A 17883-nucleotide genomic window follows, 5' to 3' on the forward strand; every position below is an offset into this window, starting at 1 on the left:
ACGAATGCCGCTTTACCTTCAGATGGTAATCACTTGGGGTCGGATGGGAACGTTGAAACTGAGTTGGGGCCAGATGGTAACGTATCCAACAGAGGCTCAAACAAACAAAATTTCAGTAGTACACGACCCGAAGTACGATCGCAAGATGTCGTTGCTCGCGAATCTGGTGAGTCACCATGCCTGTGAATTGATCTTCGAGCAATATTCATTCGCAATGGGTGGAAACGCGCAGTATGAATTTAACGAAGCAACCCCTGAAATCATATTGATTGTGAACATCTCTAGGAGAGATGACGTACTTGATGAACCAAGGGCTGAGTACGCGGTAAACACTATCAACTGGGAATGCTCATGCCTCTTCATGTCAACGCGTCTGTTGCCCTGCCGACATGTATTTTATTTGCGCAAGGTGCTTGGTATGGAGACCGTAATTCCAACGCAGCTGTTGCCGTCGCGGTGGATGCTATCCTCGCTTCGATCTGAGGTCGCGCTTGAAGAAATCCCTGGTAAAGCGTTTTCGGTTGAAACTGTGTTGTGCGATAAGGCCAGGCCGTGGGATGCCAACAGAAAGTATCGGGAGGCTAAGTACTTAGCTAGCGAGATCAGCGAAACAATGAGTAGTTTCGGGATGCCTCAGTACCGCGCAGCACTGAATATTTTACAGGAGCTGTCACGCCTATTTAAACGTGGTGAGTGCGAAGAATTTGCGAAGCAGTACCTGTCGTCCACGTTTGCCTCCGTTGAAGATGATGAGGATGCCGATTACAATGGCGGTAAAGGAGATGAGGAGATGGAGTTGAGTAATGCTGCCGGCGATTATGAATTTGAGTCTGAACTAGATGCAAGACTGGAAGCCTCATTAGAAGTGGTAAGTGAGAGCATGCCAATCCACGAAACGGATATGAATGTGGAGAATGCAAGCATGGAGCGATCATCTGTCGAGGCATCAGGATGTATCGCTACTGAAGGAGAGACAGTCTTTCTGAATGAACCACCGCAATCTGAAGGAAACATTACCCACCCTGAAGCGGGTGTGATCCCATCTGAAGTAATCGAGCTCCCATCTGAGGTAATCGAGTTACCATCTAACGTTGGTGTGGTCCCATCTGAGGTACTTCAACACCCAACCGAGATGGGTGTAATCCCATCTGACCGACAAACGGAAACCCAAACGATGCAGCTACTCGATGCGAGCGACGACTTCGAAATCGCGTCTCCTCCAAAATCCAGAGGGCGCCCCAAAGCAAAACCCTCAGCTGTCAAGGCGAAGCGCAACACAGCAATCTCGATGGCAAAAGATGACTCCATCATGCACAGCATGGAATTAAGCATGAAGACGGTGGCCGATATGACAGCTGCAGAACCAACTTACAACTTCGCGGCTTCAACTTTGAAAAAGTTTAACCTGTTTGTGTTCGACAAAAAACCGAAGGCTCCTATTGCATGGGAGTTGAGAAAACTGCCATCATCCAAGACACTTTTCGAAGATGACCAAGTAGTCCGGGCTTTTGCAAATGAAATTCTGCGTAAGTGTGCTGCCAAAGTTACCGCCTTGCAGAAAAAACGTAGAGGCCTAGCCGAGCCTGACATCGCAGTGAAAATTCCAGGCATTGGGGTATTCAAGACAAGCACTCTCAATGTTATGAAGCGTTTTCATCGAGCGAAAGCGGCGGTACGCCTAGTCGAGAGCGCCGTGAATTGGATCTCGACTATAAACTTCAACCTACCCGTGGACAGTACGTTTCAGGTACAAGAAGACGCGAGCATGAGCACAAAACTGAAGGAGCTGCATATATTATCAGATGAGGTTCGTTCATGTTGTCCATAATACGTGTTCAATCACTGACATATTGTGACGTTATGTGGGTACAGATGCACGTGCTAGATGTTGCTGCAAAGGGGCAACTTAGCGACGATACTATGAGCACGTTGCTGACAAAACTGATCGGTCCAAATCCGATGATTAGAGTGGCAAGTCCAGGCTCAATACGTGTGCCTGTTAGCGGCGAAATTTGGACCGACGATGATGCTTTGCCCGCTCTGTTTTTCGGTGCATCCACGGAGCAAGTGTTGGTTTCAGTCAACTGTAACCTGAACCACTGGTGTGTTATCATGATTGACCTCGAAAAGCGCAGAATCTACTTCTACGATCCGATGGAGTCGACGTACAAGATTGGAGTCCGTTCAGCTGCAGAACACATCAAAAATTTGCTTCGGGTGCAAGGATTCGAAGGGTGTCGCGTCCAAAGCTATGAGAGCCATCTCGGAGTCCAAACAGATAACTACAATTGTGGTATCTATGTTCTAGTCGCCTGCGAGGTGTTTGCAGGTGCACAGTCGCCGAGACTAATCGACAAGAAAACGCTGCAGTATCTGCGCTACAGATACCTTAGCTTGTGCATTTAAATACATTACATTTTTGACCAAACCAGTAGTAAGATGCGAATGAAAATGCGCTTGTGAGATGTTTCAGCCGTAGCTTGCTGTCAGTCCAAGACAGACAAAGCCGTATAAGAGTCCGGTTAATCACCGTATAGGAGTCCGGTTAATCGCAGCAAACCTGTATAGTTGCGTGACACGCATCAAAATATTACATTACTGGCTCTTTCGGTAGTTGGGATCAGATGGGCACAAATGGTCGTATGTGGGAGTCGGATGGTGTCGGATGGTGTCGGGTGGGAACCAATGCCTCGTCACATTTTCCCCCAGATGGGCACAGTAACACGGGGAAAATGACACCACGTGAGTGGATACATGAAAGTTGTGACAGAATGTGTAAATTGATCACTGACGAAGATGGTGAACACAGCTTTCGTACCGACTCACATACTGTCGCAACTTGGCATTCATCAAATCCCGGGGAGACGATAATCACAGAACCCCCTATCTTATTCACCGATCGCCCTTACTTAACTCAAGTTGTTTCTGAAGGCTGCAAATCTTGAAAACAACAGGACATACCGGTATATCGAAAAACAGGCACAGGTGGGCGCGCTTGTTGAGCAGTGTCGTTACGACAAAATGGGCCGCTCCTCAAGGGGAATTTACTACAATCATCTCGTGAGTTGATCGTAAGATGAATTCACTTGCGAGTACGTCTTCATCGAATTAAAAAAATCAAGTGTACTACATTGAAGCTAAAATATGGCTAAGGTACCTGTAGCGGAAAAACTGCATCGCAGCTGAGCTATTACCTTCTATCCCTGCAGGTTCGTCTCCATACAGACATATTTCAAAAACAAAAGGATGAAAATGCCACAGTTGTAGCTGTCGTACTGTGGGGCGCAGTAGTCTACGCTCTTGAAGCGGTACCGCTTCGGTGATTTTGGCTGAGGTAAGAGGGGGAGCAACTCTTCCTTCAGGTACGCTCTGAGTTCTTTGTATCTGTTTCCGGTTTGTTGTGGATCGTAAATATAAATCTGGTTCTCACGAAAATCAACTGCTACCGCACACCAGTGATTCAGATTGCAATTGATCACACCAAAAAACCAAATTCTTTCCGTGTCCACATCCACAGTCGTTGCTTTATCCTCCATAACCTTCCATGTATCTTGTGCTCTAATCCATGCACGGTCGAATACTGGGTAGCGTAAAATATCTTTCGGGATAGTAAAAACAGTAGCGTTTTCACAGTTTCGCTGAATAATTGTTTCTACTGCGAGATGGATACACGGTCCTTCAATGAGCGCTTTTCCACATAGAGAAGTCGCCCAATAGTAGTTACTGAGTACGTCAACTTCTTTCAGGTACTGCTTTACTGCTGACGGATCCAAAACCCCTTGACTCCAAACTTTGTCGAGAGGCTCCCAATGCAATCGATCCTGTTTGCTCACCCATTTAATAGCACAATCGATCCCATTATAATTAGAGATTGCAGTATGCCACGACCTCATCGCTTTCAGACTACGTATATCGTATACCCATTTTCCAGCTGTCACAGTAATATCTTTTTGGGCGATCGGTTTGTCGTGGTCACTAAACCACCGATTCTGGAATGCAGCGACTTTATCGTTACACGATTTTAGTGTTTGGGTCGGCAACACAGTCGCAATTTTACACGTGAGCGTCGGGAGTTTAGTTTTTCGCTGGTGTACAGTTACTTTTGGGCTTTTGTTGCGGGAAATCGATAGGGCACGTAGCGCTGGTGCATACTTATACGAAGCACCTTTTTCGATGGCCTCGAGGAGAATGGATACAGAAGGTTCTGGTTCTGTTACTATTGATGTATCACCCGCTGTCGCTGATTTATCACACATTTCACCCACTTCCGATATTGCATCCGTGTCAACAGCTTTTGGCACTAGGCCAGCAGGATGATTGTTACCATTTCCACCCTCCGCTCCGCATTGATCCCCATCTTCCACAATTTCACATACAGCAACACTTTCACCCACACTACACTCGTGTGGGCCTCTTAGGCTGTTTTTTTTCAGCTGGCAATTGATCGTCTGCAGCCTCGCCGGAGTAGTGGACCATGAAGCGCCTGACCCATGTCTTTTGACTGTGTTCGTTTGGAAGGTCCTGAACGAATTCTTCCACGCTTTGACAATAGAATAACAAATCCGAGACCGTGCATTTGACATCGCCTCTGAAGTTATCGTAGTATTTCAAAACTCTGCCCTCGTAAGCCTTCATCTTTCGCTTTTGACCAGCTCCCTTCTTCCTTTTGCGCTCCGACCCCTCCACAGAGTCTAGTTTATCCCAATATTATTTTTTTCATCCCCGCAGGGTAGGCTCCTGGACGTTTAGCTCTCGCGAAGCGTCTGCTACAGTCCATGCCGGATGGGTTTTCCACTTCTTCAGCAGCTCTATCTTTTCTCTCTCGGTCCGCTGGGTGCACTTGCGCTTGGACATCACGTCCTTAATTCGAGAATGGCCACTGGAACCAACCGTACGAAACGAATCAGACTCAGATTATTCAAATTAACTCGCGCGACTTAATCTGAACCAGGGAGAAAGTCAAATTAACTCGCGCGAGTTAATTTGACTTCGGGAGAAATATTACAAACACAGCCACGTGTTGTAATAGGTCTGCAAAGACTTGTCTCTCGCTCTCTGAACCAGACACTGGGGGGTATTGCGTGAAACTATGTAATGCTGCAGAGGTCGCAGTACTGAGTATGGTGTGAGCTGATTGTTTGTAAATATAGAAATGAAAAAAAATTCGTTGGGGCCGTATTACGACTGAGGGAGGCTTTTCCAGACCTGAAAGCTAAGCTACACTACATGTGCGCTTGTTGTGACCTCTTTGATGGCAAATTCCGCATCGATTCATGGAACTTGATCCCTCCTCACCGACGCTTCGGATTCTTTTCGTCTTGGGGCGCCCCACGCGCTTGACGTACACTGCTGGTAACCAAGATGCATCACTAAATACCTCAGACTCGATTGGAATATTTACGGATTTGGGTCCAAAAGCCGTAGCGTACGTATTCACGAGATAACAGTCTTCAAAAAAGGTGAAGACATCCTCCAACTTTCCTAAATGTTCCAGTGCAGCAGCAAGATGTCGACATGGCAAGCCCATCTGATGGAAGTCGGAGCAAGTACACGATTTTATATACATGTTCACTCGTCGACGAACTTTCACAGTAGAGGAAGTCTCGTGTACGTAGAAGACTTCCGACGACGCCTGTTGAGCGGAATATTGCCCTATACGCGAGGCCTGCTTCGAAAACAGTTTTGTCGCGGCAGGTGTCAGCTTAAGACCTGTGTTTAACCATGACGCTGCGTTTTCAGAGCGTTTGAAGCATTCATCTACGAAACTCGTGCACATCGCTTGTATAAAAGCGAGAGGATGCATATGGCGCATTCCCTTTACTAGCTGACTTCCGAAGACGCTTTCAACAAAGTTGGATGTGCACCATCCGAAAAGCGGACATATACCAATGTTTGCGAAAACACACCAATGAATAGGCGGGATGCCTTCCAAATATATTTTCACATCATCTCCGAGCTCCATACCAATCCAGGTTAGACGACTTTTGTATAGCTCCTCAGTCTCCGAGCTCTGCAGCGACCAAATTAGATTCTTGTGGTGATGAGTGAAGTTTCGAAAGCGTCCCAAAATATTTCGAATAATATGCAGCGTGCAAAACTTCAAATCGAAGCCCATGTTAGCTGCCACAGATATCATAGCAGCACTGCGATCACAAAACATAGGCGTTTTTGTGAAGACGTAACCATTGCGTTTGAGTAGCGTAAAAAACCACGTGTAATTTTCGGCATCCTCAGATTCCACCATCCAAACGCAAGCGTCACATTCCGCAGGTTGCCATCTCGTCCAACAAGGTGCATCTGCATGCCACTATACGTTGGACACTTTGAGTGGCTACAGTCAATCCCAACTATAGATTGACAATCCTTAGTAGCCTCTGCAAAGACTTTCAAAACGATGATAGCTCTTCTGAAACGTCCTTGATCGTCTTGTTCAGCGATTGCAACAGCACCGGGATTGAGTGACGCAAATTGAGCCAGGTAGCTAGGGATACGTTGGTACGAAAGTGTCAGCTGATCGCTAGTGACATCGTTGAGTTGTTGCCGCGCTCTGTAAAGCGTTCTGCGCTTCTTCACCAGTAAAATCCGGTCTCTTGACTGGACCTGAGCGGTTAATGCTGTAGCTGAAACAGTGCCATCAGCGGCAACTGCGCTGCTGAACGTTGGTAGCTCTGCAATCTGGCGACCAGTGGGATTGGCAGCTGATACACAATTCTCGTGCTCCAAGGTCACTGAAGAAACCCGCAAAGTACCAAAGGAATTGCCTCTGCGTTGGGCCCGATAGACACGCACGGAAAACGGGCAGTTCCTTGACGAGCAGCTGATAAAACGGTGGTTTCCACTCCGGTTCGTTACTCGTACAGACCTCCCATGAGATAAAGCGTAGTCTTGAACAGCATGAAGAGCATGTGAAGCAGTATCAAAAGTCATTTTGACTTGAATAGTGTTTTCCTCATCGCCGCTTTCCAATCCATCAGCGATGTCGTCGATGTCCTCCGCCATTTTGTCCCTCAGTCGTAACAAGTGGTTCTGGGAGTTAAGGGTGTACGATTTGGGTCCTCATATGGCGAACATTAGTATACAGCGGGTTTTGGGGTTTGGGTCCGGCCCACCTTGTTTCAGCCATTCAATCGAGTGGACTCACATTCTGACGTTTGTTCCCTAAATTCCTCACTTACTGACGCGAGTTTCACTTGGTACACCGGCGATACCGATTCCACTTTGCTCACGTTTTGGCACATCCTTTAACTTTCTGTCACAACTTTAGTGTATCCACTCACATTTTGTCATTTTCCCCAGTAACACGCATAAACGCACTTCATTTTAGAAATAGAAATACTGTAACCTAGAGTAACCTCAATCGCTCGGCAATGTCAGTGACACTAACACCTGCAGAAATTAGAGGCTGGATGAGGTCAGCCCGCACGCGCATCCTCTGAAGCTTCAGCTCGTCTTTAGCGAGACTCTGACGCGCTTCCATTTCGCGACGCAGCAAGGCCAACTCAAGCTGCTGGAGTTCGTTCTCACGCTGCCATCTCAGCTGCTCAAATGCGAGCTCCTTGGCGCGGAAGAACGCCCGCTTCCGCTCCAAATTTGCCTTTGCACTACAGACTTTTGACTTGGCAATTAGAGGGGGAAGAAAACCTGCTGACGGAACCGGTTCGTTTCGACTACGAGGAGTATCTGCAGGCGGCATATTACGGGATGCTCGTGGCTTGGCGTCTAACGAAGGTGTATCGACATCAGAGTCGCTTTCACTCCGACTGCGCTGACGAGATAAAAGCTGCTGACGCTGCGAGACAACTTGCGCAATTGCCGAGCGCAACGCATCCGCTACGACCGTGTTCAGAGTCGATAGTGGATGGTTAGAGCTGTGCTGAGTGCCTTGCCTTGTCTGTCGAGACGCCTCAATAGTAGGTTCCAATGTGTGGACAATGTTACGCTTGTGACCTGAAGATTGCGTCTTGCCACTGTGAATGTTACCGCTTGCTGTGTTCTCATCGAGCAATGGGGAATCCTGCGAACCTTCTGACGCAGAGCTGGTACTTTGCGTAGTTTGAGACAATGTCAAGTCCACGACGTCCACTGTACCATTCTTCTCGGATGGAGTGTCCACGTGCCGTTGCTTCTTCTTCGCCCTCGGGATATTCCCTTCACTCGTCCGTCGTTTCTTTACGCGAGTGGAACATTTCGACTTCGGTAATGTTTCATCTTTCCCCTTTCCGGAAGAAGTTTGCGCAACTATGGAAGTCGTTTTTGCCTCTTGCCTTTTTTGCGTCTGCGCCGCGGTAACATTTCCATTTCCTTTTGAATGTTTCAAGTCTCCATCTTTATTTCCATTTCCTTGTACACGCACGATCGCTTTCTTCGATGTTCTCTCCTGCATCTTGGCACTACCTCCAGTCAAGTTACTCTGGAGCGCAGTATCTCTGTCGGTCTCACTGTTCTCATGCAAATTACTCAACTCACTCTCGGGCACCACTTCTTCCCTCTCACTGCGTTGCCTCTCCGTCAAGTTAACATGCACCTTTACGGACATTGTACGCTTCGCAGTCGGTTGCTGCCTCTGTCCATTGCTTTGCTGGTTTTCGCGCCCTCTCTCCATCCTCTTCCTCTCCCTCTCCCTTGAGGCAATCGTCCCTGGGTCATGGAGCTGCTGCAGACGTCGAAAATGACGACACATGCCGTCCAGCTTAGCCTGTACCGTCTGGATGCCAAGCAGCTCGTCCTTTTCGTCCAGTATAAACTGCGGGTTGGCCGCTGCCTCCGCTGTGGAGCGGTATTCGAGCAGGTACTGCTGGAGCATCTGTTTGGCGTGTCTAGCGTCCCAATTTGAGCCCGGGAGGTTCCGGTTCACGAACGCCGCTAGCTCGTTCAGTGCGTGGCTCTCTGTCTGCACCACTTCACGAAGGTTCACACGACCACGACGCGAGGAAGAAGAGAACGGGGACGACACTGTTACACGCAAGAAGTTGCTATTCTGCTCCAGCCACCAAACGATGGCATCGCGCTCTTCCATTGCCAATTTCAAATCGAAAAATGGTTTTTCGTGTATCTGGTGTAGATGGTGTCGTTTTTCACGTCATACAAAATGCAAGTATAAAAAATTGAACTCAAAAGTTGAAGCGACGGAATAAAATAAAATAAATGGACGAACTCGGACCCCGTGGTGGCCAGACTTGTTGCCTTTTGCAACCAAGGTTCGGGGCAATTAACCCATTAAGGACTGTGTGGAACTCTGACGAGTTGCGCTGTTAGAGGACGTGGAGGCCAAGCTATCGGGATTTGTGCAAAAGTTGGTAGTTTTTAACGGTAGTTTGGTAGTTTATCATTCCATTGATGAGGTTTGCCAGACATGCTGCTAGTTTCCACGGAGTGGCAGCGGATGAAGAGCATGGTCACGAGGTGCATCAGCTGTTCGAGGTGCGTGGGCTTACCCTTGACGATGTGTGTCAATCTAATATTTTTTACTGTAGAGTTACGAGAAGGTGTTTGAAGACGTCATTGCGACCTTCCTCCACGAAGAACAGGTAACTTTCCTCGCGATACGAAGTATACTACTTAAGGTGCTTATTTCCGTTGGTGTTGTAGCTTACTCCCGACGAGTCCTTTGCGCATTGTCGGGTGTTGCAGCGAAGTCCCAAGCACGAGGACGCGACGGGAAATCTACAGCTTCTGCTGTCTGCACTGGATTTTGAGGCTTTCTGTGAGCTCATGACACAAGAAGCGATTCAAACACAAATCGCACTCAAAGAGGCAGAAGATATGGGGCTGTAATATATCAGAATTGAAAGGATTGACGTTGAAATGCTACGGACACAGGCACAACGTGCAGCGAGGTGAAAAGAGCATGGCGGATGCTAGTCGACCAATATGTTTGCCATGTTCACCAATTTCTTCGGCTTCAGGGTCTTCAGCTTTCTTTTCGGTACCTTCGCCATTCACACCAAGCACCAAGTAAGCTGCCGTGTGCGTCGAAAGGTAATCTTGCAAGCTCTCGGCAATGGTACTAGTGCGCTCAATAAGCTGAATATCCACTATACCGTCAATCTGCATTAAAAGCAGCAGAACAAATAAACAAATTAAAGAGAACTGAAGGTCGTGACATCTTGACACACGGCTTACCTGTGCCCCTGCAATGACGCCTTTATACCATTCGAACGGCTCAACGTCGTACTCTCCAGTGATCGGATTCTCATAGAAATGGACAATTCGTAGAATATCCACGGGTCGCATTAGCTTGAGTGTGGCGTTGAGACAACGTGCTGCAGTCGTTGACTTATCCACGGCAACAACGAACACGTACTGCTTACTGAAGACTGAGCTCACAGGGGCTGGAGGCACGACTATTGTAGGGATTGAAGTGACACGGCGCAGAACTTCCCGTGGAACGTGATGCACTTGGTCGATTGCTGGTCCACCTTTTCCATGGGCTCCTAAGACGAGGAAGTCGACCCGCTCTCGCTCCGCTATCAGCAAGAGTTGCTTTGCAGCTGAGCTCGTGGCTTTACTTTCCTCGCAGATAATTGTGACACGATTCGTCGGTAGTTGCAGTCGCGCGCAATGAGCTTTATATTCTGTATATTTTCGTTAGTTGAAAGACACCTACGGATTTTGACAAAATATGAAGCACCTTCAGTGATGAATTCTCCTGAAATCTGCGGGAGCTGGCGACTAGCAGCGAGCTCTTCGCCCACGTTAATGACCACAAGTTGCCCTTGCCGTCGCAAGCGTGCCGCCAGCTCAAAAGCACGATAGGATTGACCTAAATATTTAGAAGTTAGGAATGCTCGAAGTGAGGTGTGGGAACTTACGGCTGCCATCAACTCCGACCATGAACTTTGCCGTCGGAGAGAGACGTTTGTTATCTGAGTGCTCTGTAGCAAAAGCACACGCAGGTATCATCCGTACATTCATATCAACGTTTATCGTATGACCTCCGTTGTAAACGTACCTTGCTCCATCCTACTGCGCAATTCCATTAGCGTGGTATGGATATCTAAGAAGAGGCCGGACTCGCTCTCACGTGCTGCCAACGCTGGGTCGTAATCAGCGTCGTCCATCAAGGAGCAGAGCTGCTCGTGAGTCAACTGCGATATATCCTCCGGTTCAAGTGTCTTGCATTGCGCCAAAACTTCATCCGGAAAATCGAGCAAGTGAGCTCGAAAAGATTCATCGGTGAGCTCTGGCTGCGTATAACCGTCAGATTCTACCAGTGCTCAAGCAGAAACAGCTCACATACCTCTTTAATGCTAAGCACCAAGCGTAAAATTTGGATGCACAGCCACAGCGCTGGTGACGACTTCTTGATCAACACGTCCAGCATTTTCACGAAACGTCGCGCATTTAAAAAAATGTTTTCTTGCTGTTTTCATTTACAGACTGAAACCAAGTCAACACGTTTTTTTTGTTTTGATTAAAATGAAAACGACTCAAAAACTTTTCTTCAGTTTTGTAAAAAAACAAATTGGTTAAGGAGTAAAACCACCTAAAAAAGGTTTTACCCCAAGAAAAAGCTGCTTACTTTGTTTTAATTTTTTTTATAAAAATATTATTCGCACTTGTATTTTTAGCACACCTTCACTTTCGTAATGCAGGAGAGCGGGGAGCTGCACCCGGCGCAGGTGCTCAAGTGCGGCCACGACGTTGGATCCTGTCATTATGCAGGCGGCGTGCCGCCCCATAAGCGCATGCGCAAGCCCATCGTGCGCAAGAGTGTGGACCCGAACGCCACCTTCATTAACTACATAACGCAGCGCCGCTTTGTTCAGGCGCGCAGCGTGCGCTCCCACGCGCTACCGCCTCACTCGTTCTACAAGAAGCAAATGCTGCCACCCATGGCTTATCCAGGAGACGACGATCTGGCTTCTTGCGTGTGCACCAAGTTCTGCCGCTGCTCTACCAACAAACAGCGTTGCCCCGTCAACTGCCTTACGTGGACACCCGAAGGCCGCCGCCTCATCACGGGCAACTCGGTGGGCGAGTTCACGCTTTGGAACGGCCTGGCCTTCAACTTCGAGACCATCCTGCAAGCGCACGACGACGCTGTTCGGGCCATGGTGTGGTCCCACAATGACAATTGGCTGGTCACGGCCGATCACGGCGGGGTGATCAAGTACTGGCAGTCGAGTATGACCAATGTGCAGCTGTTGCAAGGACACAGAGAAGCAGTGCGCTCGCTGAGCTTCTCACCTACGGATTTCAAGTTCGTCTCGTGCTCTGATGACGCGACGGTGAAGATCTGGGACTTTGAGAGCGGACGCGAGGAGCGCGTGCTCACTGGACACGGTTGGGACGTCAAATGTGTGGCTTATCACCCGCAGAAATGTCTACTGGCTAGTGGTAGTAAGGACAACCTGGTGAAGATCTGGGATCCAAAGTCGGGCAACAGTCTCAATACCCTACACGGACACAAGAACACGGTGTTCAAGGTGGCCTGGAACTCGAACGGCAACTGGCTACTCACAGCCAGTCGTGACCAGTTGATCAAGATCTACGACATCCGGATGCTCAAGGAGTTTGCCACACTCAAGGGCCATGCGCGCGAGGTCACGTCCATCGCGTGGCACCCGTGGTATGAACGTCTCTTTGTCAGTGGCTCGTACGACGGATCGCTCATGTACTGGGAAGTTGGGTACGTTCTTCTGTGCTTTTTACTATTGGTAGACGCACAGATTATTGATAAATACTTGTGCTTCACAGGAAGGAGAACGCGCTGGCATCCATTCCACAGGCTCACGATACTGCTGTGTGGGACATTCAATGGCATCCTGTTGGCCACGTTGTCGCGACGGGAAGGTACGTCTACTCAGCCAGTTTTGGATGGCTTAAGGCTACATGTTAACGTGTCTTCTGTACAGTAATGACCACAGCACCAAGTTTTGGTGTCGCAATCGACCGGGAGACCCGATGGACGACAAGTACAATGGTGGACAGACTGTGCTGAATGAACACGAGATTGGAGAGGCAATGACGCATGTGCGTGGAGGTGCAGATGGCGCTGAAGTGCTTCCTGGTATGGCGGACGGAGCCGCCAGTCTTCGTTCCAGCGCGATCAATGCCGCCAACTTCCAGACATTCAACAAGTCTGTCCCGGACAACCGTGGAAATGGCGGTCGGCGCCCTCCCCCCGATTCGTACACTTGCAATCGCTGCGGGACCAAAGGCCATTGGATCGAGGACTGCCCCACGAAGGACCAACATAATCCCAGTGGTCAGATGCAGCGCAAGGTTCCGCCTGAAGGGTATTTGTGCAAGCGGTGTAACATTCCAGGCCACTACATCTCCGACTGTACCGAACCTAAGGTGCCGCCGCCGTCGTATACTTGCCACAAATGCCGGCAAAAGGGGCATTGGAAGCAGGACTGTCCTATGGATGGGAATGGCGCTATCAACGCGTTGCTAAGTCAGATCCGTCCTCAAGGAGCTCCACTAGTAGTTAACACTGGAGTTCCGATGAGTTCGGGTGGGGCGGGTCCTGTTCCGCCCCCACCGCTATCATCTCGGGGATTCCCTCCACGAGGGATGATGCCTCCTCCACCTCCCGCGGCAGGACTGCTGGTGCCTCCGCCGCCCCCGCCGCATATTCTTGCTGGCATGAAACGTGCTCGCGACGATGATGTCGGCGTTGGGATGCCCCCGCCGCCCATGAACGGCTGGCCGCCAATGGCAGGAGGTCCGCCACCAGGACCCCCTGGAATGGCCGGTCCACCCCCAGGTCTCCTACCTGGCCAGCCCGATCCCAAGAAGTTGAGCCGAGACCCACGACGGAGGTAGAGTGCAACAGAGCCCTTATTGTCGAGGAGATCGGATGTCCTTTGGACGAGCTCAGGAAAGCGAAGAATAGTGATAAGTAACGAACAACCGTCTCGAAGTCAATCGATGGAGTTGTAGGTCTTCATTTTACTGTTTGATGACTTGGACAGTGTTGACGCCGTTGCGGTTGCGCAGCTGTTGAAGTTTTGTTCAACTTGACCTCCGCGCGGATGTGAAGATCGCGTGAAGAATCCGCGCGTCGGCAGTGAAGAGTCAAGATCCAAGATTAAGCAGCAGAAAGCACCAAGACATGTTGCCAATGTTGGCCAGTGTTGGCAACTAACCGCTGTCAGCGGTTAGCTTCGGGTGAGAAGCCTTCGCTCTTGGAATTCAGTGGGGTGACTGATTTCAGTCACGCTGCTCATGGGATCCGCCTTGAGATCTGAGACTAGGAAGATGTGGAAGCGGCATTCACTCTGCTTCATCATGGCCGAGGCAGGTAGTGCCTGCAGACCACACTGCCGCGGTCGCTACAAGCATGCGCGCGCAATTTGCGCCAAGCTTTCTTGCGCCACATCGAGGGTCCGCCATTTTCGACGTAGGACAGCGAAAAACTGTTCAGAACAGCGTCGTCTGCCTCTCGCCTGATTATTGTACTGTACTGCTCTCAGTATAAAACTTTCTATGGCGTTTTCCAGCTGCTTTTCGCATAACCCGCCCTCCATATTAACGGCCATTTCCATAATTCCCCAGTTAGAGAAAGCGCGCCGGGAAGCCAGCGTGATGAAGACGCAGGGCGACTCTGAACGGAGCGCGCACGCGCCGTCCCCCGCGCTCGTACTACAGCAACCTCAGGCCTCTGTGCCCATGTCCGCGAGTCAGCGTCGTAAGCAGCTCACCGGCGGCTCCTCCGACCGTCTGCGTAGCCTCGAGGACCGTCGTCACGCCGCGGGCCGACGACACAGCCAGGTCCCGGCGCCTCCACCGTCCGCGCCGTCCTATCAGCATCTCGGCGCCATCGAGAGCGTTCGTACAGCTCTCAGCAGCACGGGAGGCGTGAGCGCTGGCGCTAACAACGTGGGACACGAAGTTATCCTCAGCGGAGCGCTGAATAAACGCGGCCAGTTCTTCAAGGCGTGGCTGCCTCGCCATTTGGTGTTATCTCGCGGTGCTCTTCAAGTATATAGGAAGAACCCGTACGTACAGCAACAGCAGAAAGACGTGGCGCGGCTGGAGAAGAAACTTTTGAAGATGGAAGTGAGCAGAGCCGACGCCATCCGCGTCGAGTCCACGGACGCCTTTAAGCACCACCCTTTCTGCTTCATTCTCGTGGCACGCAAGCGTTCGCGACGCTTGGGGATCTTAAGCAGCAACGATGATGCCACAACGAGGAGCGCCGTCACCTTCAGCAGCACGGGCGGCAACTGCTTCCAGCACCGTAAGGAGAGCAACTTGGACTCGCGCCGACTGGACGACGGGCCTGTCGTGCTCTACTACCTTCAAGCTGGTAAGGAAGTCGAACGACAGCGCTGGATGCGTGCACTACAACGCTGGATTGAGGGCGAGAGCCCGGCCCAGCTGGGACGTGGGATTCTCAGCTATATTGTGAATAACGAGTACAGCAACTACCGCTACGGACAGAAAGTAGTGAGCAGCGGGTCCTCCCGGTCGGTGATGGGGGACTACTGCTCGTCGGCGGCCTTATCGCCGGCCTCACATGCCGGACGCACAGTCGAACAGGAGTTCCCGGTACTTGCGAACTTGATCCGTGACTTGCACGACTGTAAGAAAGAGGACGAGATGATTTACATCCTGGATCAAGTGTTAGGAGAAGTGCAGGATGGCGCCAATAGTGGGTACATCAAGAAGCTCATTGCTACAGCTGGCGAGGTGAAACTGGAGCACTCGGAGCACATCTGGACGACCCACGTGAAGACGGCGTACGCTAATATTATGAAGGCGCTGCAGACGGCGTCGTCGGGACAAGAGCCTAGCAGTCAGGCGCCGACACTTCGAGCGCCTACGTACGCCACGCGGCAGAATTCAGCCGGCAGTATGGACTCGAGTGCGAGCAACCGGTCTTTGAATAACGTGGACTTGGCGTCGTTCCATCGATTCTACAAACTCGGGCGGAAACTGGGGTCGGGCGCCTTCTCTGTGGTGCACATTGCAACGCACAGAGAGACGCGGAAGCAGGTTGCTGTCAAGTGTATCGCGAAGGCGAGTCTGGGACCTCAGGACGTGCACTCGTTGAAGCAAGAAGTAGAGGTGATGTCGAGTCTGGACCACCCAAATATTGTCCCGTTGCTGGACTACTTTGAGGAGGACAGATACTACTACATCGTAACGCCGTTGTGTACGGGTGGTGAGCTGTTCGACGACCTCGTGAAGCGCAAGAGCTACACAGAGGAAGACGCCCGTGTACTGATGAAGAAGCTGGCCAGTGCCATCGACTACCTCCACTCGCGTGGTATCGTCCACCGCGACTTGAAGCCGGAGAATATTCTACTCAAGACTTCAGCTCCTGGAGCCGAGGTCATGATCGCGGACTTTGGCTTCGCTAGACCCATGAACGGCTCACGTCGCGGCACTGCCTGTGGCACACCCGGGTACGTCGCCCCTGAAGTGGTACAGGGCGAACCGTACGGAGCTGAAGTGGATTGCTGGAGTCTTGGTGTTATTCTCTTTATCCTACTGTGTGGATACCCACCGTTCCCGGGTGCCAACCACGCCACAGTACTTGATAAGGTCGTGAAGGCCGAGTACAAGTTCGAGTCGCCATACTGGGACGAAGTGTCTGATGAGGCCAAGGATTTGGTGACGGAACTCTTGACTGTGGATCGTACCAAGCGTCTCGATGCGTCGGGTATTCTGGCCCACCCGTGGATGGACGAGACCCGAGCGTCGGCGATTAGCACGTCGGATGACAGTGAGATCAAGAAGCAGATCACCCGGAAGTGCTCGGACCTGTTGCCGGCGCTGCACCAGATGCGCAAACACAGTCTGACCCACGGCAGTCCGAAGATTCGTCCGTCCGATATGAATGTGGATGATATCGAACTAGACGAGCTGACCATGAACAGCGACAAGGAAATGCTCGAACGTGAGCTTGCTGATATGGATGGCTTCTAGAGCGAGGGTTACCATTGGAAGTAACCCTGTTGAGCATGTGTATACCGTATACAGTGCCTACTCCACCGCCTCAGACGAGAGGGATATCCCTCAGTTAGGGACCTTAGTCTGAGTTGTATGTAGTTCATGTTGTGTAGTTTTGCATGCTGGCGAGCGCCAGGCTTTGAAAATAATTGGGTATAATAACAAACAACACTTGTATTTGCATACGCTTAGGTGTCATGAGAGAGTAGAAATCCAATATTACCACAGGAGCTGAAAGTTCCTGCTACAGTGCACATTACCCGACGAAGCAATAAAACAATACCAACGCAATTCAGTGCTATTTAATGAATTTTAGCAAAGAATTCTGTAACAAATGTGGGTATTTTCGGCAGCGAGAATGAAGATCGAATTAGCAAAAACGGACCATAGATTCGGACTCAGAACCAGAATTAACGTTATTTAAATGTTTTCTAACGGAAACAAATTTAAATTCTGGTGCAAAGCTTGTTTGGAAAATAGGCTTAGAGCAGGTCAGATATTTCAATTAATAATTAATATTAGAACTAATGAAGATATAGCCATAAAGAGTCGATTCAAGTTGTCCCATCTCAAATACGATCGTTATACTAGAAGGTACCTAGTAGATTATGAGATACCATTAGTCACAAAGACAACCACGATATACACTAACCATCCAGATACAAATCAGCAGCAGAAACAAATACTAGGATATTTATCAGGATAATGATACAACGAGCGATCAATTTATCAAAAGAAGATACAATTAATCTGATTGGTCAGAATAAAATAACGAGGTCTCTATATTTGCACTAGTTAAAATTAATCCTGTTTGGGTATTCTGAGGTATTCCCAGTATAAACCTTTTGTTAGTACGAAGGTTGGTAGAAGAACCAACAGCTGCAGACCTAAGCTTTCGCCGGTTAGGATGAGTTCCTCAGAGGGTAAGGCGCATAAGTTTGATCTGAAATCTCGCTTTGGATATGCAGAAACTGA

The 17883-nt window shown here is 49.7% G+C and overlaps 3 protein-coding genes across 3 annotated transcripts; 2 read left to right on the forward strand and 1 right to left on the reverse strand.

Annotated features, from left to right (window-relative positions):
• Positions 1–9336: 9336 nt before the first annotated feature.
• Positions 9337–9774, forward strand: PITG_09008 (uncharacterized protein; the record flags this gene model as incomplete). Its single annotated transcript, XM_002902992.1, has 3 exons — positions 9337–9420; positions 9474–9527; positions 9589–9774. 3 exons carry the CDS (start codon positions 9337–9339, stop codon positions 9772–9774), a joined length of 324 nt encoding a protein of 107 aa, XP_002903038.1.
• A 33-nt stretch (positions 9775–9807) lies between these two features.
• PITG_09009 (uncharacterized protein) lies at positions 9808–11323 on the reverse strand (the record flags this gene model as incomplete). Its single annotated transcript, XM_002902993.1, has 7 exons — positions 9808–10047; positions 10123–10482; positions 10531–10574; positions 10631–10762; positions 10812–10874; positions 10952–11186; positions 11240–11323. 7 exons carry the CDS (start codon positions 11321–11323, stop codon positions 9808–9810), a joined length of 1158 nt encoding a protein of 385 aa, XP_002903039.1.
• A 3212-nt stretch (positions 11324–14535) lies between these two features.
• Positions 14536–16884, forward strand: PITG_09010 (calcium/calmodulin-dependent protein kinase, putative; the record flags this gene model as incomplete). Its single annotated transcript, XM_002902994.1, has 1 exon — positions 14536–16884. The coding sequence occupies one exon, from the start codon at positions 14536–14538 to the stop codon at positions 16882–16884; it is 2349 nt and encodes a 782-aa protein (XP_002903040.1).
• Positions 16885–17883: the final 999 nt, after the last annotated feature.

This window comes from Phytophthora infestans, genomic scaffold, assembly GCF_000142945.1.
Source record: "Phytophthora infestans T30-4 supercont1.16 genomic scaffold, whole genome shotgun sequence".
NCBI classification, from domain to species: domain Eukaryota; phylum Oomycota; class Peronosporomycetes; order Peronosporales; family Peronosporaceae; genus Phytophthora; species Phytophthora infestans.